Source organism: Phocoena sinus, chromosome 10 (genome assembly GCF_008692025.1).
Source record: "Phocoena sinus isolate mPhoSin1 chromosome 10, mPhoSin1.pri, whole genome shotgun sequence".
Taxonomy (NCBI): Eukaryota; Metazoa; Chordata; class Mammalia; order Artiodactyla; family Phocoenidae; genus Phocoena; species Phocoena sinus.
The window spans coordinates 32,121,566-32,140,763 of record NC_045772.1 but is presented as its reverse complement, the minus strand read 5'-3'; the positions used below and the strand labels follow the sequence as shown (position 1 = coordinate 32,140,763).

Genomic DNA, 19,198 nt, shown 5'->3' with positions numbered 1-19,198 from the left:
CTTATCAATTTCCAGTATTACAGATAGTAGTAAAATAATAAAAACTGATATGTTTGGCTATTTTATCAACCTACAATTTGTAGTTTTATTAAAACCTAATATATTTTACTCTCAATTTATTTTTACCACAAGCACATAAGTTAGATATATAAAAATTACTGCTTTTTTATTTTAGATATATTTTAAAAAAATATTTTTTATTTATTGATAATTGAATGAGCCTTAGGTATAAGTTCTAGCATTCAAGAAGACTTCATTCCACCTTGCTGACATACCTCCTCATGTTTGTTGTTACCATCCTTAAGCGTCCTTCTTTATGTTTAAATCAGTATCCATTATAGTATTATTAAAAATGGTCCACCAGTACATTATCCAAATTAAATGATAAAATATTTGGATTTGACTGTTTATGTGCATATATTTTTTAATTTAATAAAATGTCTTTTTTTTCTTTGTAGGCACTTTGTTTAATGGCATTACCGTTTATTCCTGCATCAAACCTTTTTTTCCCAGTTGGATTTGTTGTTGCTGAGAGAGTATTATATGTTCCTAGCATGGGGTTCTGTATTTTGGTAGCCCATGGATGGCAGAAAATATCAAACAAAAGGTGAATTAAAATGTTAGTGCATTTAATGCTTATTAACTATAGAATACATTTAAGTATTTAAAATGTTTATTTAGTTTTTATGTCATATTTTATACCTTCTTGTTTTTCACATTGACAGTCTCCTCATTGTCTGTAATTCAGGTTAGGAAAGCTACATAACCCCTACCTCATCCTGTGGTCTTCCTCATATTTATATAATTTTATTTTAAAGCCTGAGACATAACAAACTTTCAGTCAGACCCAAATGCAAAATAGAATATTATTGAGACTAAAGTTTCAGGTGATCATTGCTACTTCCATATGCAGTGAACTCAGATAACAGTCTTCTTCCTTAAGTGAGTTATATCAGGTTAATATATGTAAAATGCATATAGAAGGCAATCTGTAATTTCTTGCTTCATCGTAACCACCATGTCCTAATTGCCTTAAACCAATAGTTAAGGAACAGAATAGTCACTATCTCCTTTTTCTTACTTTCTCAGTCACCCTTCAACCCACAGAATTCTGACTTCTCTCCACGTCACTTTACTAACATGTAACAAATTGCCTCTCATAGCTAAATCCAGTCAATGCTTTTATTTAAATTTTATTTCCCTGGCATGTATTAAAAGTCTCTGTCCTGATTCTCTTCCACATTTGTTCATTTCTGCTCAGTTTTCAGATTCTCCCTGCTGCACCTGCTCTTTAAATATTTTTTATTTCTCAGAGTTTTACTAATAGCCATTTCCCTCACATTGCATGTTCTCCCTGGATGATCTCATCCATGATTACAACTTTCAATGCCATCTACCAAACCTTTTCTCTTAGCTTCTATCCATATATCCAGTTATACTCACTACCAATTTTGGAGTGCCTATCATGTACCAATTCCAGGATACACTCTTTAGATTTTTCTCATTTAATCTTGACACTCCTTAATTCCATTTTGCACATTTGAAAATTGAAGCTCATACAAGTTACCTGAATTACACAAGACCACGCAGCTAGTCAACAGCCGAGTCTTGATTCAGATTTACACCTGACTACTTCCAATGTCCATGTTCCTTCTGATCCACACACTATTATCCTGGTTAAGTGGATCTATCAAAATGAAAGAAATTGAACTCTGTTACTGAGACAAAAAGCACAGACTCAGAGAACATTAATACTATTAATACTAAATAAGATCATAGGGCTTATTGAATTATAACCATCATTTTAATTTTTTTTGAATTTTATTTTATTTTTTTATACAGCATGTTCTTATTAGTTATCCACTTTTAGGTATTAGTGTATATATGTCATCCCCAATCTCCCAATTCATCACACCACATCCCCCATCCCCACTCCCCACTGTTTACCCCCTGTTGGTTTCCATACGTTTGTTCTCTATATCTGTGTCTCAGTTTCTGCCCTGCAAACCAGTTCATCTGTGCCATTTTTCTAGGTTCCACATATATGCGTTAATATACGATATTTGTTTTTCTCTTTCTGACTTACTTCACTCTGTATGACAGTCTCTAGATTCATGCACGTCTCTACATATGACCCAATTTTGTTCCTTTTTATGGCTGAGTAATATTCCATTGTATATATGTGCCACATCTTCTTTATCCATTCATCTGTCGATGGGCATTTAGGTTGCTTCCATGACCTAGCTATTGTAAATAGTGCTGCAGTGAACATTGGGGTGCATGCGTCTTTTTTCTTTTGTTTTAATGCAAATTTAATATACAGTAGTTAAATTAATCATTTTTCTCAGTTTTTTTTAACATCTTTATTGGAGTATAATTGCTTCACATTGCTGTGTTAGTTTCTGCTTTATAACAAAGTGAATCAATTATACATATACATAAGTTCCCATATCTCTTCCCTCTTGCGTCTCCCTCCCTCCCACCCTCCCTATCCCACCCCTCTAGGTGGTCACAAAGCACCAAGCTGATCTCCCTGTGCTATGCAGCTGCTTGCCACTACCTCTCTATTTTACATTTGGTAGTGTATATGTCCATGCCAGTCTCTCACTTTGTCACAGCTTACCCTTCCCCCTGCCCGTATCCTCAAGTCCATTCTCTAGTAGGTCTGTGTCTTTCTTCCTGTCTTGCCACTAGGTTCTTCATGACCGTTTTTGCCCTTAGATTCCATATATGTGTGTTAGCATATGGTATTTGTTTTTCTCTTTCTGACTTACTTCACTCTATATAACAGACTCTAGGTCCATCCACCTCACTACAAATAACTCAATTTCGTTTCTTTTTATGGCTGAGTAATATTCCATTGTATATATGGGCCACATCTTCTTTATCCATTCATCTGTTGATGGACACTTAGGTTGCTTCCATGTCCTGGCCAGTGTAAATAGAGCTGCAATGAACATTTTGGTACATGTCTCTTGTTGAATTATGGTATCCTCAGGGTATATGTCCAGTAGTGGGATTGCTGGGTCATATGTTAGTTCTATTTTTAGTTTTTTAAGGAATCTCCATACTGTTCTCCATAGTGGCTGTATCAATTTACATTCCCACCAACAGTGCAAGAGGGTTCCCTTTTCTCCACACCCTCTCCAGCATTTCTTGTTTTAGCTTTTCTGATGATGCCCATTCTAACTGGTGTGCGGTGATACCTCATTGTAGTTATGATTTGCATTTCTCTAATAATTTGTGATGTTGAACAGCTTTTCATGTGCTTCTTGGCCATCTGTATGTCTTTTTTGGAGAAATGTCTATTTAGGTGTTCTGCCCATTTTTGGATTGGGTTGTTTGTTTTTTTAATATTGAGCTGCATGAACTGTTTATATATTCTGGAGATTAATCCTTTGTCCATTGATTCATTTGCAAATATTTTCTCCCATTGTGAGGGTTGTATTTGCATCTTGTTTATGGTTTCCTTTGCTGTGCAAAAGCTTTGAAGTTTCATTAGGTCCCATTTGTTTACGGTTGTTTTTATTGCCATTACTCTAGGAGGTGGATCAAAAAAGATCTTGCTGTGATTTATGACAAAGAGTGTTCTTCCTATGTTTTCCTCTAAGAGTTTTATAGTGTCCGGTCTTACATTTAGGTCTCGAATCGATTTTTTTTTTTTTGCGGGCCTCTCACTGTTGTGGCCTCTCCTGTCGTGGAGCACAGGCTCCGGACACGCAGGCTCAGCGGCCATGGCTCACAGGCCCAGCCCCTCTGCGGCATGTGGGATCCTTCTGGACCGGGCCATGAACCTGTGTCCCCTGTATCGGCAGGCGGACTCTCAACCACTGCGCCACCAGGGAAGCCCTCTAATCCATTTTGAGTTTATTTTTGTGTATGGTGTTAGGGAGTGTTCTAATTTCACTCTTTTACATGTAGCTGTCCAGTTTTCCCAGCACTACTTATTGAAGAGGCTGTCTTTTCTCCATTGTATATTCTTGCATCCTTTTTCATAGATTAGTTGACCCTAGGTGCGTGGATTTATCTCTGGGCTTTCTGTCCTGTTCCATTGATCTATATTTCTGTTTTTGTGCCATAACCATATTGTCTTGATTACTGTAGCTTTGTAGTATAGTCTGAAGTCAGGGAGTCTGATTCCTTCAGCTCTGTTTTTTTCCCTCAGGACTGCTGTGGCTATTCAGGGTCTTTTGTGTCTCCATATAAATTTTAAGATTTTTTGTTCTAGTTCTGTAAAAACTGCCATTGGTAATTTGATAGGGATTGCATTGAATCTGTAGATTGCTTTGGATAGTATAGTCATTTCACAATATTGATTCTTCCAATCCAAGAACATAGTATATCTCTCCATCTGTTGGTATCATCTTTAATTTCTTTCATCAGTGTCTTATAGTCTTCTGTATACGAGTCTTTTGTCTCCCAAGGTAGGTTTATTCCTAGGTGTTGTATTCTTTTTGTTGCAATGGTATATGGGATTGTTTCCTTAATTTCTCTTTCAGATTTTTCATCATTAGTGTATCAGAATACAAGAGATTTCTGTGCATTAATTTTGTGTCCTGCAACTTTACCAAATTCATTGATTAGCTCTAGTAGTTTTCTGGTGGCATCTTTAGGATTCTCTATGTATAGTATCATGTCATCTGCAAACAGTGACAGTTTTACTTCTTCTTTTCTAATTTGTATTCCTTTTATTTCTTTTTCTTCTCTGATTGCCGTGGCTAGGACTTCCAAAACTATGTTGAATATAGTGGTGAGAGGGGACATCCTTGTCTTGTTCCTGGTCTTGCAGGAAATGCTTTCAGGTTTTCACCATTCAGAATGATGTTTGCTGGGGGTTTGTCGTATATGGCCTTCATGATGTTGAGGTAGGTTCCCTCTGTGCCCACTTTCTGGAGAGTTTTTATCATAAATGGGGTGTTGAATTTTGTCAAATGCTTTTTCTACATCTATTGAGATGATCATATGGTTTTCTTCAATTTGTTAATATGGTGTATCACATTGATTGATTTGCGTATATTGAAGAATCCTTGCATCCCTGGGATATATCCCACTTGATCATGGTGTGTGATCCTTTTAATGTGTTGTTGGATTTTGTTTGCTAGTATTTTGTTGAAGGTTTTTGCATGTATATTCATCAGTGATATTGGCCTGTAATTTTCTTTTTTTGTAGTATCTTTGGTTTTGGTATTAGGGTGATGGTGGCCTCATAGAATGAGTTTGGCAGTGTTCTTTCCTCTGCAATTTTTTGGAAGAGTTTGAGAAGGTTGGGTGTTAGCTCTTCTCTAAATGTTTGATAGAATTCACCTATGAAGCCCTCTGGTCCTGGACTTCTGTTTGTTGGAAGATTTTTAATCACAATTTCAATTTTATTACTTGTGATTGGTCTGTTCATATTTTCTATTTCTTCCTGGTTCAGTCTTGGAAGGTTATACCTTTCTATGAATTTGTCCATTTCTTCCAGGTTGTCCATTTTGTTGGCATAGAGTTGCTTGTAGTCGTCTCGTAGGATGCTTTGTATTTCTGTGGTGTCTGTTGTAACTTCTCCTTTTTCATGTCTAATTTTATTGATTTGAGTCCTCTCCCTCTTTTTCTTTTTTTTGCGGTATGCGGGCCTCTCACTCTTGTGGCCTCTCCCATTGCGGAGCACAGGCTCCGGACGCCCAGGCTCAGTGGCCATGGCTCACGGGCCCAGCCGCTCCACGGCATGTGGGATCTTCTCGGACTGGGGCACAAACCCGCATCCCCTGCATCGGCAGGTGGACTCTCAACCAGTGCACCACCAGGGAAACCCTCCCTCTTTTTCTTGATGAGTCTGGCTAATGGTTTATCAATTTTGTTTATCTTCTCAAAGAACCAGATTTAGCTTTATTGATCTTTGCTATTGTTTTCTTTGTTTCTATTTCATTTATTTCTGCTCTGGTCTTTATGATTTCTTTCCTTCTGCTAAGTTTGGATTTTGTTTGTTCTTCTTTCTCTAGTTCCTTTAAGTGTAAGGTTAGATTGTTTACTTGAGATTTTTCTTGTTTCTTGAGGTAGGCTTGCATTGCTATAAACTTCCCTCTTAGAACTGCTTTTGCTGCATCCCGTAGTTTTTGGGTCATCCTGTTTTCATTGTCATTCGACTCTAGTTATTTTTTGATTTCCTCTTTGATTTCTTCAGTGATCTCCTGGTTATTTAGTAATGTATTGTTTGGCCTCCATGTGTTTGTGTTTTTTACATTTTTTTCCCTGTAATTCATTTCTAATCTCATAACGCTGTCGTGAGAAAACATGCTTGATATGATTTCAATTTTCTTAAATTTACTGAGGCTTGATTTGTGAACCAAGATGTGATCTATCCTGGAGAATGTTCCTTGCACACTTGAGAAGAATATGTAATCTGCTGCTTTTGGATGGAATGTCCTATAAATATCAATTAAATCTGTCTGATCTGTTGTGTCATTTAAAGCTTGTGTTTCCTTATTAATTTTGTTTGGATGATCTGTCCATTGGTGAAGTGAGGTGTTAAAGTCCCCCTCTATTACTGTGTTACTGTCGATTTCCTCTTTTATAGCTGTTAGCAGTTGCCTTATGTATTGAGGTGCTCCTATGTTGGGTGCATGTATATTTCTAATTGTTATATCTTCTTCTTGGATTCGTCCCTTGATCATTATGTGGTGTCCTTCCTTGTCTCTTGTAACATTCTTCATTTTAAAGTATTTTGTCTGATATGAGTATTGCTCCTCCAGCTTTCTTTGGATTTCCATTGAATATCTTTTTCCATCCCCTCACTTTTAGTCTGTATGTGTCCCTAGGTCTGAAGTGGGTCTCTTGTAGATGGCATATATATGGGTCTTGTTTTTGTATCCATTCAGCAGGCCTGTGTCTTTTGGTTGGAGCATTTAATCCATTCACATTTAAGATAATTATCGATATGTGTTTTCCTATTACCATTTTCTTAATTTTGGGGGGTTTGTTTTTGTTGGTCCTTTTCTTCTCTTGTGTTTCCCACTTAGAGAAGTTCCTTTAGCATTTGTTGTAGAGCTGGTTTGGTGGTGCTGAGTTCTCTTAGCCATTGCTTGTCTGTAAAGCTTTTGATTTCTCCATGGAATCTGAATGAGAGCCTTGCTGGGTAGAGTAATCTTGGTTGTAGGTTTTTCTCTTTCATCACTTTAAGTATATTATGCCACTCACTTCTGGCTTGTAGAGTTTCTGCTCAGAAATCAGTTCTTAAACTTATGGGAGTTCCCTTATATGTTATTTGTTGTTTTTCCCTTCCTGCTTTCAGTAATTTTTCTTTGTCTTTAATTTTTGCCAATTTGATTAATATGTGTCTCGTCTTGTGTCTCCTTGTGTTTATCCTGTATGGGACTCTGCGCTTCCTGGACTTGGGTGGCTATTTTCTTTCCCATGTTAGGGAATTTTTCGACTGTAATCTCTTCAAATATTTTCTCGGGTCCCTTCTCTCTCTCTTCTCCTTCTGGCACCCCTATAATGCGAATGTTGTTGAGTTTAATGTTGTCCCAGAGGTCTCTTAGGCTGTCTTCATTTCTTTTCATTCCTTTTTCTTTATTCTGCTCCACAGCAGTGAATTCCACCATTCTGTCTTCCAGGTCACTTATCCGTACTTCTGCCTCAGTTATTCTGCTATTGATTCCTTCTAGTTTAGTTTTCATTTCAGTTATTGTATTGTTCATCTCTGTTTGCTTGTTCTTTAATTCTTCTAGGTCTTTGTTATACACTTCTTGCATCTTCTCGATCTTTGCCTCCATTCTTTTTCCAAGGTCCTGGATCATCTTCACTATCATTATTCTGAATTCTTTTTCTGGAAGGTTGCCTATCTCCACTTCATGTAGTTGTTTTTCTGTGGTTTTATCTTGTTCCTTCATCTGGTACATAGCCCTTTGCCTTTTCATTTTGTCTATCTTTCTGTGAATGTGGTTTTTGTTCCACAGGCTGTAGGATTGTAGTTTTTCTTGCTTCTGGTGGATGAGGCTGTCTCAGAGGCTTTGCAAGTTTCCTGATGGGAGAGACTGGTGATGGGTAGAGTTCAGTAAAACTTTAATCTGCTTCTCTACTGATGGGTGGTGCTGGGTTTCCTCCCTGTTGGTTGTTTGGCCTGAGGCCACCCAACGCTGGAGCCTACTCAGCTCTTTGGTGGGGTAATGGCGGTAATGAAGGTCTCCCACCAAGGGGTACTTCCCAGAACTTGTGCTGCCAATGTCCTTGTCCTCACGGTGAGCCACAGCCTCACCCTGCCTCTGCAGGAGACCCTCCAGCACTAGCAGATAGGTCTGGTTCAGTCTCCTATGGGGTCACTCCTCTTTCCCGTGTCCCAGTGCACACACTACTTTGTGTGTGCCCTCCAAGAGTAGAGTCTCTGTTTCCCCCAGTCCTGTCGGAGTCCTGCAGTCAAATCCCACTAGCCTTCAAAGTCTGATGCTCTAGGAATTCCTCTCCCGTTGCTGGATCCCCAGGTTGGGAAGCCTGACGTGGGGCTTAGAACCTTCTCTCCAGTGGGTGGACTTCTGTGGTATAAGTATTCTCCAGTTTGTGAGTCACCTACCCAGCAGTTATTGGATTTGATTTTATTGTGATCGCGCCCCCCCCACTGTCTCATTGGCTTCTCATTTGTCTTTGGATATGGGGTATCTTTTTTGGTGACTTCCAGTGTCTTCCTGTTGGTGATTGTTCAGCAGTTAGTTGTGATTCCAGTGCTCTCACAAGAGGGGTTGAGAGCACATCCTTCTACTCTGCCATCTTGAACTGATCTCTGCATAACCGTCATTTTTAAATGAGAAATTCAGTCCCAAGTGATTAACCTAAAGCTATATAAGTAATTTACATCTATTTTATAGAGTTAATTTTACTATGACTTTTAATAAATAATTCTAGCTTTAAAATGTAAAATTCTTCAAGAATACCGTGATAATCTGTGGTATTTATTGTAAAACAATAATGTTTTTAAATATAGCCGGGGATAAGATTGACCCTTTATAAACACTACTAAGAATATGCAAGTTATAGGTAAATGGTACAAAAGAACTCTAAATATAAAAATTCACAATTAAAAAATGGTTTTATCAATTTTTTGTCATTAAATCGAAACAAAATTTTTGAAATAAAGGCAAATACTGAAATATTTAATGTAATTAAAGAGTGAAGTGTAAGTGTATAAGTGTTCATAATATTTAATTTTTTCGGTGTTGTTCCCTCTCAAGTTGGATGATTATTAGAACAATCCCTAATCTTTAGAATAAATTCAAACATTATATTTAGAGATATTTAGCATATTTCTTACCTCTGTTTTGGTGATGTAGACAATGTTTTTTTGTTCTGCTTTTTTTTTTCTTAAATAGTGTATTAAAAAAGTTATCCTGGGTTTGTCTGTCTATGGTGATACTCACTCATGCCTTAAAAACACTCCATAGAAATTGGGATTGGGAGTCTGAATATACGCTGTTTATGTCAGCCTTGAAGGTAAAGTATTATTCAGAATATGTCATCAATTATTTCTTATAGCCATCCCTGATACAGTGTTTTAACTTTACTTTTAACTAGGCAGTTAACTGTCAATGTTAAGTACTTCACCACAAAATTAATAAAAAGAATTTTTTCTTTGTATAATATATACCATAACTAGTGCCCTGACTAGTGCTTAGGTGTATGTCTAGAGCATATGTGAATAATTGCACAAATGCTATACCGTTGTTAGACACTCAAATGATAAAATGTTTAAATATGAATGCTTTTGTTTCATTGGTTCTTAAGGTGTACCTTTTTATTTATTTATACCTCTCAACATCTCTGAAATCAGAATAAATCTTACAGTAAAAGGCATTTTACAATTAATTAGTGACCTTTTTTCTTTCTTAATGGTACCTAAAATAATGGTGAGCCTTATAATTGATGGCATCTTAGATTGAATGAAGTAAAATACATGGCAAAAAATGGTGCCCTTCCATATGGAGAATAACCAATGGTTATAATACTGTAGGAAAGATAGGAACTGACAGAAAGGAGTGATACTGCATTTTTATAGAATGGACAGCATAAATGAGAATAAGTCACAAAATTTGTTTTCTGCAAAAGTTATAAGCAGTGATTTTTTTTCAGATGCTCCCTCTCTTCAAATCTCTAAATTCTTAACTTCCTTTTGGCTGTTTCTGTGCTCGCCAGGGTTCCCATTACCATAATAGACTACATAAATAGCTTTATGTCGAGCCTCAAAATAAGTCATCAGTGCAGTGTTTAAACATATTCACTTGTTCAAATTCTGTCTTTCCCAAAAGAACATAAATAATAGAGCAGGAGTTTTCAAACAGTTCTATGTTTTGATGAAATAAAAGTTTTAGTAAAATTTTAATATGTAAAGTAGATAAACTGTGGTTTTAGTATTTTAATGTTGAAAGGGAGGAGAGGGTAAACTTCATGAAGCAGTGTTCTTTTGACTTCTTCCTTATCTCCATGGAACACTCCATTCCTAATAATATACCAAACAGATATCCATGTTAATTGGAGTTGTATGTATACATACACAGACACATATATATACACATTTTTTTTCTGGAAGAAATCGGAATGATTATTTTCCAGTTTTATTGAGATATAATTGACATATAACTTTGTCTTTAAGGTGTACAATATAATGATTATATGCATGTGTGTGTGTGTGTGTGTGTATATGTGTATAAAATGACTACGAGAATAAGTTAACATCCGTCACCTCATATAGTTACAGTATTGTTAACTATAGTCACCATGCTGTACATTACATCCTCAGACCTTACTTATCTTAAAGCTAGAAGTTTGTACCTTTTTACCCACTTCATCTGTTCATGGACATTTCTATGGAGTACTCCATTCCTAATAGTATACCAAACAAAGTCTGTGTTAATTAGACTCATTTTTTTTAATTTAACTAATTTCTATCTGTACTTCCATATTTAAGGTAAATAAAAATAATGCCAAATTATGGAATAATGTGGGTCATGCTCTGGAAAATGAAAAGAACTTTGAGAGAGCTTTGAAATACTTCTTACAGGCTACCCATGTTCAGCCAGGTAAGCATTATTAACTAATAAAGCTATTGTGGTAGTTTATTTTCTTTTTAAAAACATGATTATATTTGTGGAAAATAGGTAGAGTTTATTTTCAAGCTTTATTCCAACTGACTGGAATGGTACAGTGTTTGGTGCTGGCTTATTCCTGAATTGGATTATATGTTAGGGCTATTTATATCAGACATTTAAGGAGTCTTTTTTAAATAGAGTTGTTGGGTGGCATTGATGAGCAATTTTAGTGAAGGGATAGATGCAAAAGCTTGATAGTGAGTTTAAGAGAGTGGGAGAAGAATAATTGGAGACAGTTGATATTAAAAACTCTTTTAAAGGGTGTTGATAAGAAATGTTGGTGCTGAGTATGGGGTCAAGAGAGGATAGTAGGATGAATTTTTGTTTTGTTTTTTGGGAATTTGGGGGGTTTTGTTTTAAGGTGAGAGAAACAAAGCATGTGTGTGACTAATCCATTGAAGCTGGGAAAAATAATAATTCAAGGTGGGGAACCGAAGTACTGGGTCAATATCCTTGAACAGATGAGAATAGATAAATAGGATCTAGTGCTCAGGGTGAGGATTTCATTCAGTCAACTGAACCAATAGTTAACCTGTGGTAACAGGGAAAGCAGAGTGTAGAGACATGATATAGGCAGGTGAATAATAGATGAATAGCTTCTGGAAGTTGTCCTTTGTTTGCTTCTGTTTTCTCAGTGAAACAGAAAGTAAAATCAATAGTAAAGTGTGGGGAATGGAGAGGAAGTGCTGGAAATCTAAGACCAGGAGAGGGTCTGAAGTAATCATCTAGGACATAGCTTCACGAACTTTAATGTACCTGTAAATCACCTGGAGATCATATGGTTCATGTTCTGATATACAGAGATTTAGAGTAGGGCTTGAATTTCTGCATTTCTAGTAAGTTCCTAGGTGATACTTAGTCCATGAATCATGTGTTGAGAAACAAAGATCTAGGAAAATGTATAGAGTAGGAAAATATGGTATGACTGTCAAGCAGCTCTAACACCCTACTTGAGCTTAGCAATACTTAATTACAATTAAACCAGTTGATGTGGTTAAAAGTTTTCTCCCACTACTTTATAAGTGCAGTGGTACAGCCATGGAGAATTTGGTTAAACAGGATTAGAATTTTGTCAGATGTGTATTACTAAACAAAGGGATAAGGGAATATTGAGACACAACCTAAGCTGGTTATGAAGGGATGTGAGAGAGGATGAAAGATGAGGAAAAGGTGATCAGATCAGTTGTTTATAGATCTGAAAAATTGTTGGTGTCTGAGTAAGGTCTAGCTAGAGCATTTTTAGTTTTCAGTGTTCCAGGATATGTACCAAACGTGGCCACCACCTACCGAGTACAATCATTACTTTCCATTCAGTATGATGACCAAAAAGTATTTCCCCACACACACATTTCTAAATATACTCGGAGGGGTGGGGAGTGGTGGGCAGTGCCCCCTGTATTTCGACTAGATATGACTGTGGCCATTGAACTGACTAGTTAAAGGAGAATGGAGGTGAAAATTATTGGAAGAAAGGATATCAAGGCAACTATTGGAAGATACATCTATATAGATTTTGAAATTACTAAGAATTTTGACAACTGTATGATGTTGGAAAGAACAACAAGGAGCCAGGAGCTATATATGAGATCGGTGACTGCAATAAGGAAGGGTAGTGGATAATAGAGTTTAATGATCTGAAATTCAGAGTTGAGTGATTTTAAGGAATTACAGTGGTCTGGAAGTGGTAAGGATCAAGGAGGACACCTAACTCCAGGCCCAGTGTTGCAAGAGATAAGAAAAAGACCACAGTCACCACTTGGAAAAGCTGCCAGTGTCCCCAAAGCAAAGCCAAATTCCTGTTAGAGAATGTTGTAGAAATATGTAACTGATGGTCTAGCTATGTTTCCAATTTTATCTCTCCTGGCTCTTCATGTAGTTTAATTTTTCTTGAAATCTCGGATACATATCATGAGCTTCCTCACCTCTTTGCATTTTTTCGTGTTCTTTCTTGAGCCTAGAATTCCTCCCTTCTCCTTTCCTTCCCATCCACCTTCTACCACACCCTACCGATCTTTTGCAACCCATCTCACATGGCTTCTTTTCTAAACAAAACAAAAAAACCCTCCTATCTTTCCAGTTAGAAGCAAATATTTCTCCTCTTTAAGACTCCTTACAACTTTTGTATCTTTTCTGTGATATTTGTTATTTAAATATTCATTTTAAATATCTATGTATTCAAACTGAGGAGTTTCCTAGGGGCAGCATGAACATCTGATTCATCTTCATAGGCCCTGCGTCATCTAGCATAGTCTTAACACACAGTCAGTGATCACTAACTATGGCAGTTTCAATTCATTGCTTTCTGAAGCCTTTTAGGTTCATTCTGGGAGTTTTTTTTTTTTTTTTTTTTTTGTCTATGCTGGCCTCTCACTGCTGTGGCCTCTCCCGCCGCGGAGCACAGGCTCCGGACGCGCAGGCTCAGCAGCCACGGCCCACGGGCCCAGCCACCCCGCGGCATGCAGGATCCTCCCGGACCGGGGCACGAACCCGTGTCCCCTGCATCGGCAGGCGGACTCCCAACCACTGCGCCACCAGGGAAGCCCCATTCTGGGAGTTTTTAAAAAGAGAAGCAACGTCATCTTTATGTCAGACACACAGGGACCTGGAGACTTAGAAGGTGATATTTAGGCCCCTTCAGCCCTATCTTTCCCATTTCTAAGTTGGGACAGTAATTTCTATCTCATTGTATTGTCAGGACAAAATGAAATCGTGTTGGTGGGTGGGTGTGATTGTGGATGTTTGGTTTAAAATCATTTTTCTTCTCGTTGTCAGTTGTCACTTTTGGCTGTTTTTAAGATACTTACTTGGGGCTTCGCTGGTGGCGCAGTGGTTGAGAGTCCACCTGCTGATGCAGGGGACACGGGTTCGTGCCCCAGTCCGGGAAGATCCCACATGACGCGGAGCGGCTGGGCCCGTGAGCCATGGCCGCTGAGCCTGCGTATCCAGAGCCTGTGCTCCGCAACGGGAGAGGCCACGACAGTGAGAGGCCAGCGTACCGCAAAAAAAAAAAAAAAAAGATACTTACTTGAACCTATCTGCTTTAGTTAGTATGACTTACCTACCATACTCTCAAAATTGCAGTCTCTAATAAACAGTGGGCTAGGAAAACAGGCAAATCATTTTATTACAATTTATTATGAAAAAGTACATAGTCTTGGGAAAATTGAATTTGTTATTCAGAGACTTCTTGGCTCATTCTGTGTTTTTCAGCTGTGTTCTTCATAGATAGATTTGACAGCTAAAACGACATGTAGGGAAGGAAATCAAGAGTCTTTTTTGTCCCTGTTAGATATACTGGTGGAGATAGAACTATAAGTCTGGAGATAAGGGGAATGGTCAGGACTAGAGATAAAAATGTGAAGTAACAAGCATATAGATGGTATTTAAAATCCTAGAACAGTATAGGATCACAGAGAGCAGAGATTCTTAACATTTAAAGTAGCTTAAAAAAAAAAAAAGACATTCAGTCTGAAGGCTTTTTTTGCTTAGCCAGAATAAGAATATAAACTATACAATGGTCGCTGACCAGGTAACATGAATGACATGTTAGACAAACAGTTGATTACAGTCTTTTGTTTGTTTTGGGTTACAAGTTTTTTTTGTTTGTTTTATTTTTATTATTATTTTTTTTACATCTTTATTGGAGTATAATTGCTTTACAATGGTGTGTTAGTTTCTGCTTTATAACAAAGTGAATCAGTTATACATATACATATGTTCCCATATCTCTTCCCTCTTGCGTCTCCCTCCCTCCCACCCTCCCTATCCCACCCCTCCAGGTGGTCACAAAGCACCGAGCTGATCTCCCTGTGCTATGCGGCTGCTTCCCACTAGCTATCTACCTTATGTTTGGTAGTGTATATATGTCCATGCCTCTCTCTCGCTTTGTCACAGCTTACCCTTCCCCCTCCCCATATCCTCAAGTCCATTCTCTCGTAGGTCTGTGTCTTTATTCCTGTCTTACCCCTAGGTTCTTCATGACATTTTTTTTTCTTAAATTCCATATATATGTGTTAGCATACGGTATTTGTCTTTCTCTTTCTGACTTGCTTCACTCTGTATGACAGACTCTAGGTCTATCCACCTCATTACAAATAGTTCAATTTCATTTCTTTTTATGGCTGAGTAATATTCCATTGTATATACGTGCCACATCATCTTCATCCATTCATCCGACAATGGGCACTTAGGTTGTTTCCATCTCTGGGCTATTGTAAATAGAGCTGCAGTGAACATTGTGGTACATGACTCTTTTTGAATTATGGTTTTCTTAGGGTATATGCCCAGTAGTGGGATTGCTGGGTCATATGGTAGTTCTATTTGTAGTTTTTTAAGGAACCTCCATACTGTTCTCCACAGTGGCTGTATCAATTTACATTCCCACCAACAGTGCAAGAGGGTTCCCTTTTCTCCACACCCTCTCCAGCATTTATCGTTTCTAGATTTTTTGATGATGGCCATTCTGACTGGTGTGAGATGATATCTCATTGTAGTTTTGATTTGCATTTCTCTAATGATTAATGATGTTGAGCATTCTTTCATGTGTTTGTTGGCAGTCTGTATATCTTCTTTGGAGAAATGTCTATTTAGGTCTTCTGCCCATTTTTGGATTGGGTTGTTTGTTTTTTTGTTATTGAGCTGCATGAGCTGCTTATAAATTTTGGAGATTAATCCTTTGTCAGTTGCTTCATTTGCAAATATTTTCTCCCATTCTGAGGGTTATCTTTTGGTCTTGTTTATGGTTTCCTTTGCTGTGCAAAAGCTTTGAAGTTTCATTAGGTCCCATTTGTTTATTTTTGTTTTTATTTCCATTTCTCTGGGAGGTGGGTCAAAAAGGATCTTGCTGTGATCTATGTCATAGAGTGTTCTTCCTATGTTTTCCTCTAAGAGTTTGATAGTTTCTGGCCTTACATTTAAGTCTTTAATCCATTTTGAGCTTATTTTTGTGTATGGTGTTAGGGAGTGATCTAGTCTCATACTTTTACATGTACCTGTCCAGTTTTCCCAGCACCACTTATTGAAGAGGCTGTCCTTTCTCCACTGTACATTCCTGCCTCCTTTATCAAGGTTACAAGTTTTTTTAAAAAATCAATTCACAAGATAAAATTTTTGCAAATTGAATTACAGTTTCCGTAAACACCTTTGTAAGACGAGGGTAGGTTTTTCTCGAGAAACACCAGATTTCTCCAAGGTTAATTTTTGCCTTAAAATCAATGATTTCGTTTTTATCTAACTTCAAATCTTTGAAACGAAAATAATCATGGATTTCTAGTTCAACTTTGATGCCATCAAGGTAGAAATGATTTTTAGAGTTTTCAGGAGTTTCCAGACATTTATAAATATATCTTTTTAAATAAATTGACAAATTTGTGAGTAGGAAATAACTGGAAAGCAAATATGCCTGGGCCATCAGTGTGACAATACTTAACTTCACTGTTGGTGGCTGAAGAATTATTAGGCACAGAGTTGCCTGATATTTGCCAGTCCTCGTTTACATTGAATTAAAGACAGACTGCTAGATTCAGGCTGCTGTTGGTTTGGATAGCGCACTCATAATAGCAAGATTGTTTTTTGAAATTCTGTAGCTTTTTAGTCATTCTAATGTAATTGATTTTTATATCTTGCTGGCTTTCTTACCTTTTTTTTTTCAAATATAGATTTACCTTACCAGTAATGCTGTTTCCTCCTAGAATCTTAAACTTTGTAACTTATTTTAAAAATTGCTTAAAAATTGTTTCATTTTATTAGCTGTGTTGTGTAGGTTTTTTTGATGCTAAATGCTATCTGATTGCCATCTTTGTTCTTTGAGAAAGTAAGGGTGCCTTACTCTAGTGTCTGTGGTCTTCACTGATGAGAGTATCTCCTTGCCATAGTTCTAAGAACCTGATTAGTAGATAGTAATTTGCCTTGTCTTTCATCCTAATGGATAGCCTCTTCTAAGGTTGGTTGGGGCTCTTTTCAGTAACATTTTAAATACTTACCTGACATAATTTCACTTTTATTTACTTAAACTTTCAGTTTGTTCTTTTCTTAGATTAAATTTTTACTGTATAAATAATTTTTTCAGGTTCTATATACCCTTAGTTTTTTCTGGGTAACTTTCTGATCTCTATAGTAAATGGTATAGATTTATCTGATGTTTAAAAAAAAAGAGCTTAGATAAACAAGGTCCTATTGTATATAGCACAGGGAACTATATTGGATATCCTGTGATAAACCATAATGGAAAAGAATAGGAAAAAGAATGTATATATGTATAACTGAGTCACTTTGCTGTACAGCAGTAATTAACACAATGCTGTAATTCAACTATACTTCAATAAAAAGGTTTTTTTTTTTAACAGCTGTATAAGAGCAAAAACTCTATATACTCTTGGTAATGTAATGTATTTCAACCTTGGATCTACATCAGAATTGCCTCTGAAACTTTTTAAAAACATTTTTGCAATCCTATTCCTGAAGATTCTGTTTTGATCGAGCTGGGTAGGGTAAGGTATCTGAATTTTTCAAAGCTACACAAGTATTCTGAATTGCAGCCAGTATTGGGAAGCCTTTTTTCCTCTTCTTTTCTCTTTTTTTTTTGGCTTGACCGCCTCCTGAGACCCCATGAGATTCAGCAATATGTCTAAAAACAAGAAATCAACCTCTTTCCCCCAATCCTGTCCCCTAGTTCTCTAACTAAACCCATATGGCATCTAACAGTTTTTGTACAGTGCACACAATTGCCAACCTGAAACATAATTTAGCAAGATCTTAGGACTGTTACTCTCCTCCTAGAGGAATGCCTAAAATATATATGCTTGGCCCCTATGTGTCCTGGGAGTTGCAGGCAGAGAACTATTCCACAACTGCAAAATCATCATTGGTGTCACAGGCAAGTAGTAATCATAATTTGAAACCTTGTCATGTCTGTTAGAGATTCATGTTGAGTAAAATTTGTCTAATTTAAGATCTCCCTTCTTTCTATCTTTATTCCAAAGCTTTGAAATATTTACTGGGAAGTATATCTTAAAACTAGTGTGCAATGAACCCTCATATCTTTTTTATTTAAATTTTATATTTTTCTATCCCTGAATAAATTTGCTGAGGATTCGATATTAAGACAACCTTTTTAAAAGTTTTAATTAAATTATATGGGAATGTATCATCATTTAAGAGATCTGGGCTGCTGCATCTTAAGTAATATTATAGAATCCAGATAACTTGCACTCCAACCACATTCACAAAAATTTTTAAAAACAAAGTCACAAAGTTTTTTTCACAGGCTCTTTGCCCCTATGCCACCATGGATTCATTTTTGTTATTTATAATACTTGAAATAATTCTAGTAATCATGGTGATCCTTTTCACTTGTAAATCCTTTTTGCTTTTGAGTGAATTCCAAAGCTATGAGATTAAGGAAATAAGAGTAAGCCTTAGTATAGGATAGTAAAATATAGTGGGAAAAAAAAGATGTAAATTTAATCATTACCTTTATTTCTCCCCTCTCATATCTTAACCCTTCCAGGAGCCATTCAAATAGTTTTTTCATGTCATATGTGTATTTTCTGTTCTTATGGTACTTTATTTAATAATTTTCTAGTGTGGCCTTGCTCATAAGTTATAATAAATTGTGTTAGAAGAGCTTTAAGGAGGAAGCAGGACCTATTGCCTCCTTTTGCATTCTTTTGCTTTAGTGTGTTTGTTTCTAGAAACATGTCTTCTTAGTAGTTTACATTGAATGCTATTTAGTGTATTTGCCAACAAATGATTTTTTTTTAATTTTAGATGATATTGGTGCCCACATGAATGTAGGAAGAACTTATAAAAATTTAAATAGAACCAAAGCAGCTGAAGAATCTTATATGACAGCTAAGTCGCTGATGCCTCAAGTAAGTAGTCATAAATTATTTCTATTGTGTCATGTCTGCTAGATGTCCATATTGAATAGAATTATCCAAATGGAAAATCTTTATCTATTCTTCAATTTGTTGATATTAAAAGTAAGTTGTCCAGTGAACCATCTATTACTGTAAGTGTTATAAAAGATTACATTCACTTTCATAGCTCACTTAATAAAAATTTATAGTCTGTGAAAACCAAATTAT

The 19,198-nt window shown here is 36.6% G+C and overlaps 1 protein-coding gene across 2 annotated transcripts in view; it reads left to right on the top strand.

Moving 5' to 3' along the window:
- The window catches only part of TMTC3 (transmembrane O-mannosyltransferase targeting cadherins 3), a 62,976-nt gene that overhangs the window by 35,817 nt on the left and 7,961 nt on the right, over window positions 1-19,198 (top strand). For both annotated transcript variants that reach the window (XM_032644611.1, XM_032644612.1), the window contains exons 8-11: window positions 459-607; window positions 9,339-9,459; window positions 10,931-11,042; window positions 18,879-18,982. In XM_032644611.1, coding sequence (XP_032500502.1) covers window positions 459-607; window positions 9,339-9,459; window positions 10,931-11,042; window positions 18,879-18,982 — 486 coding nt within the window. The remainder of the gene's footprint in view (window positions 1-458; window positions 608-9,338; window positions 9,460-10,930; window positions 11,043-18,878; window positions 18,983-19,198) is intronic.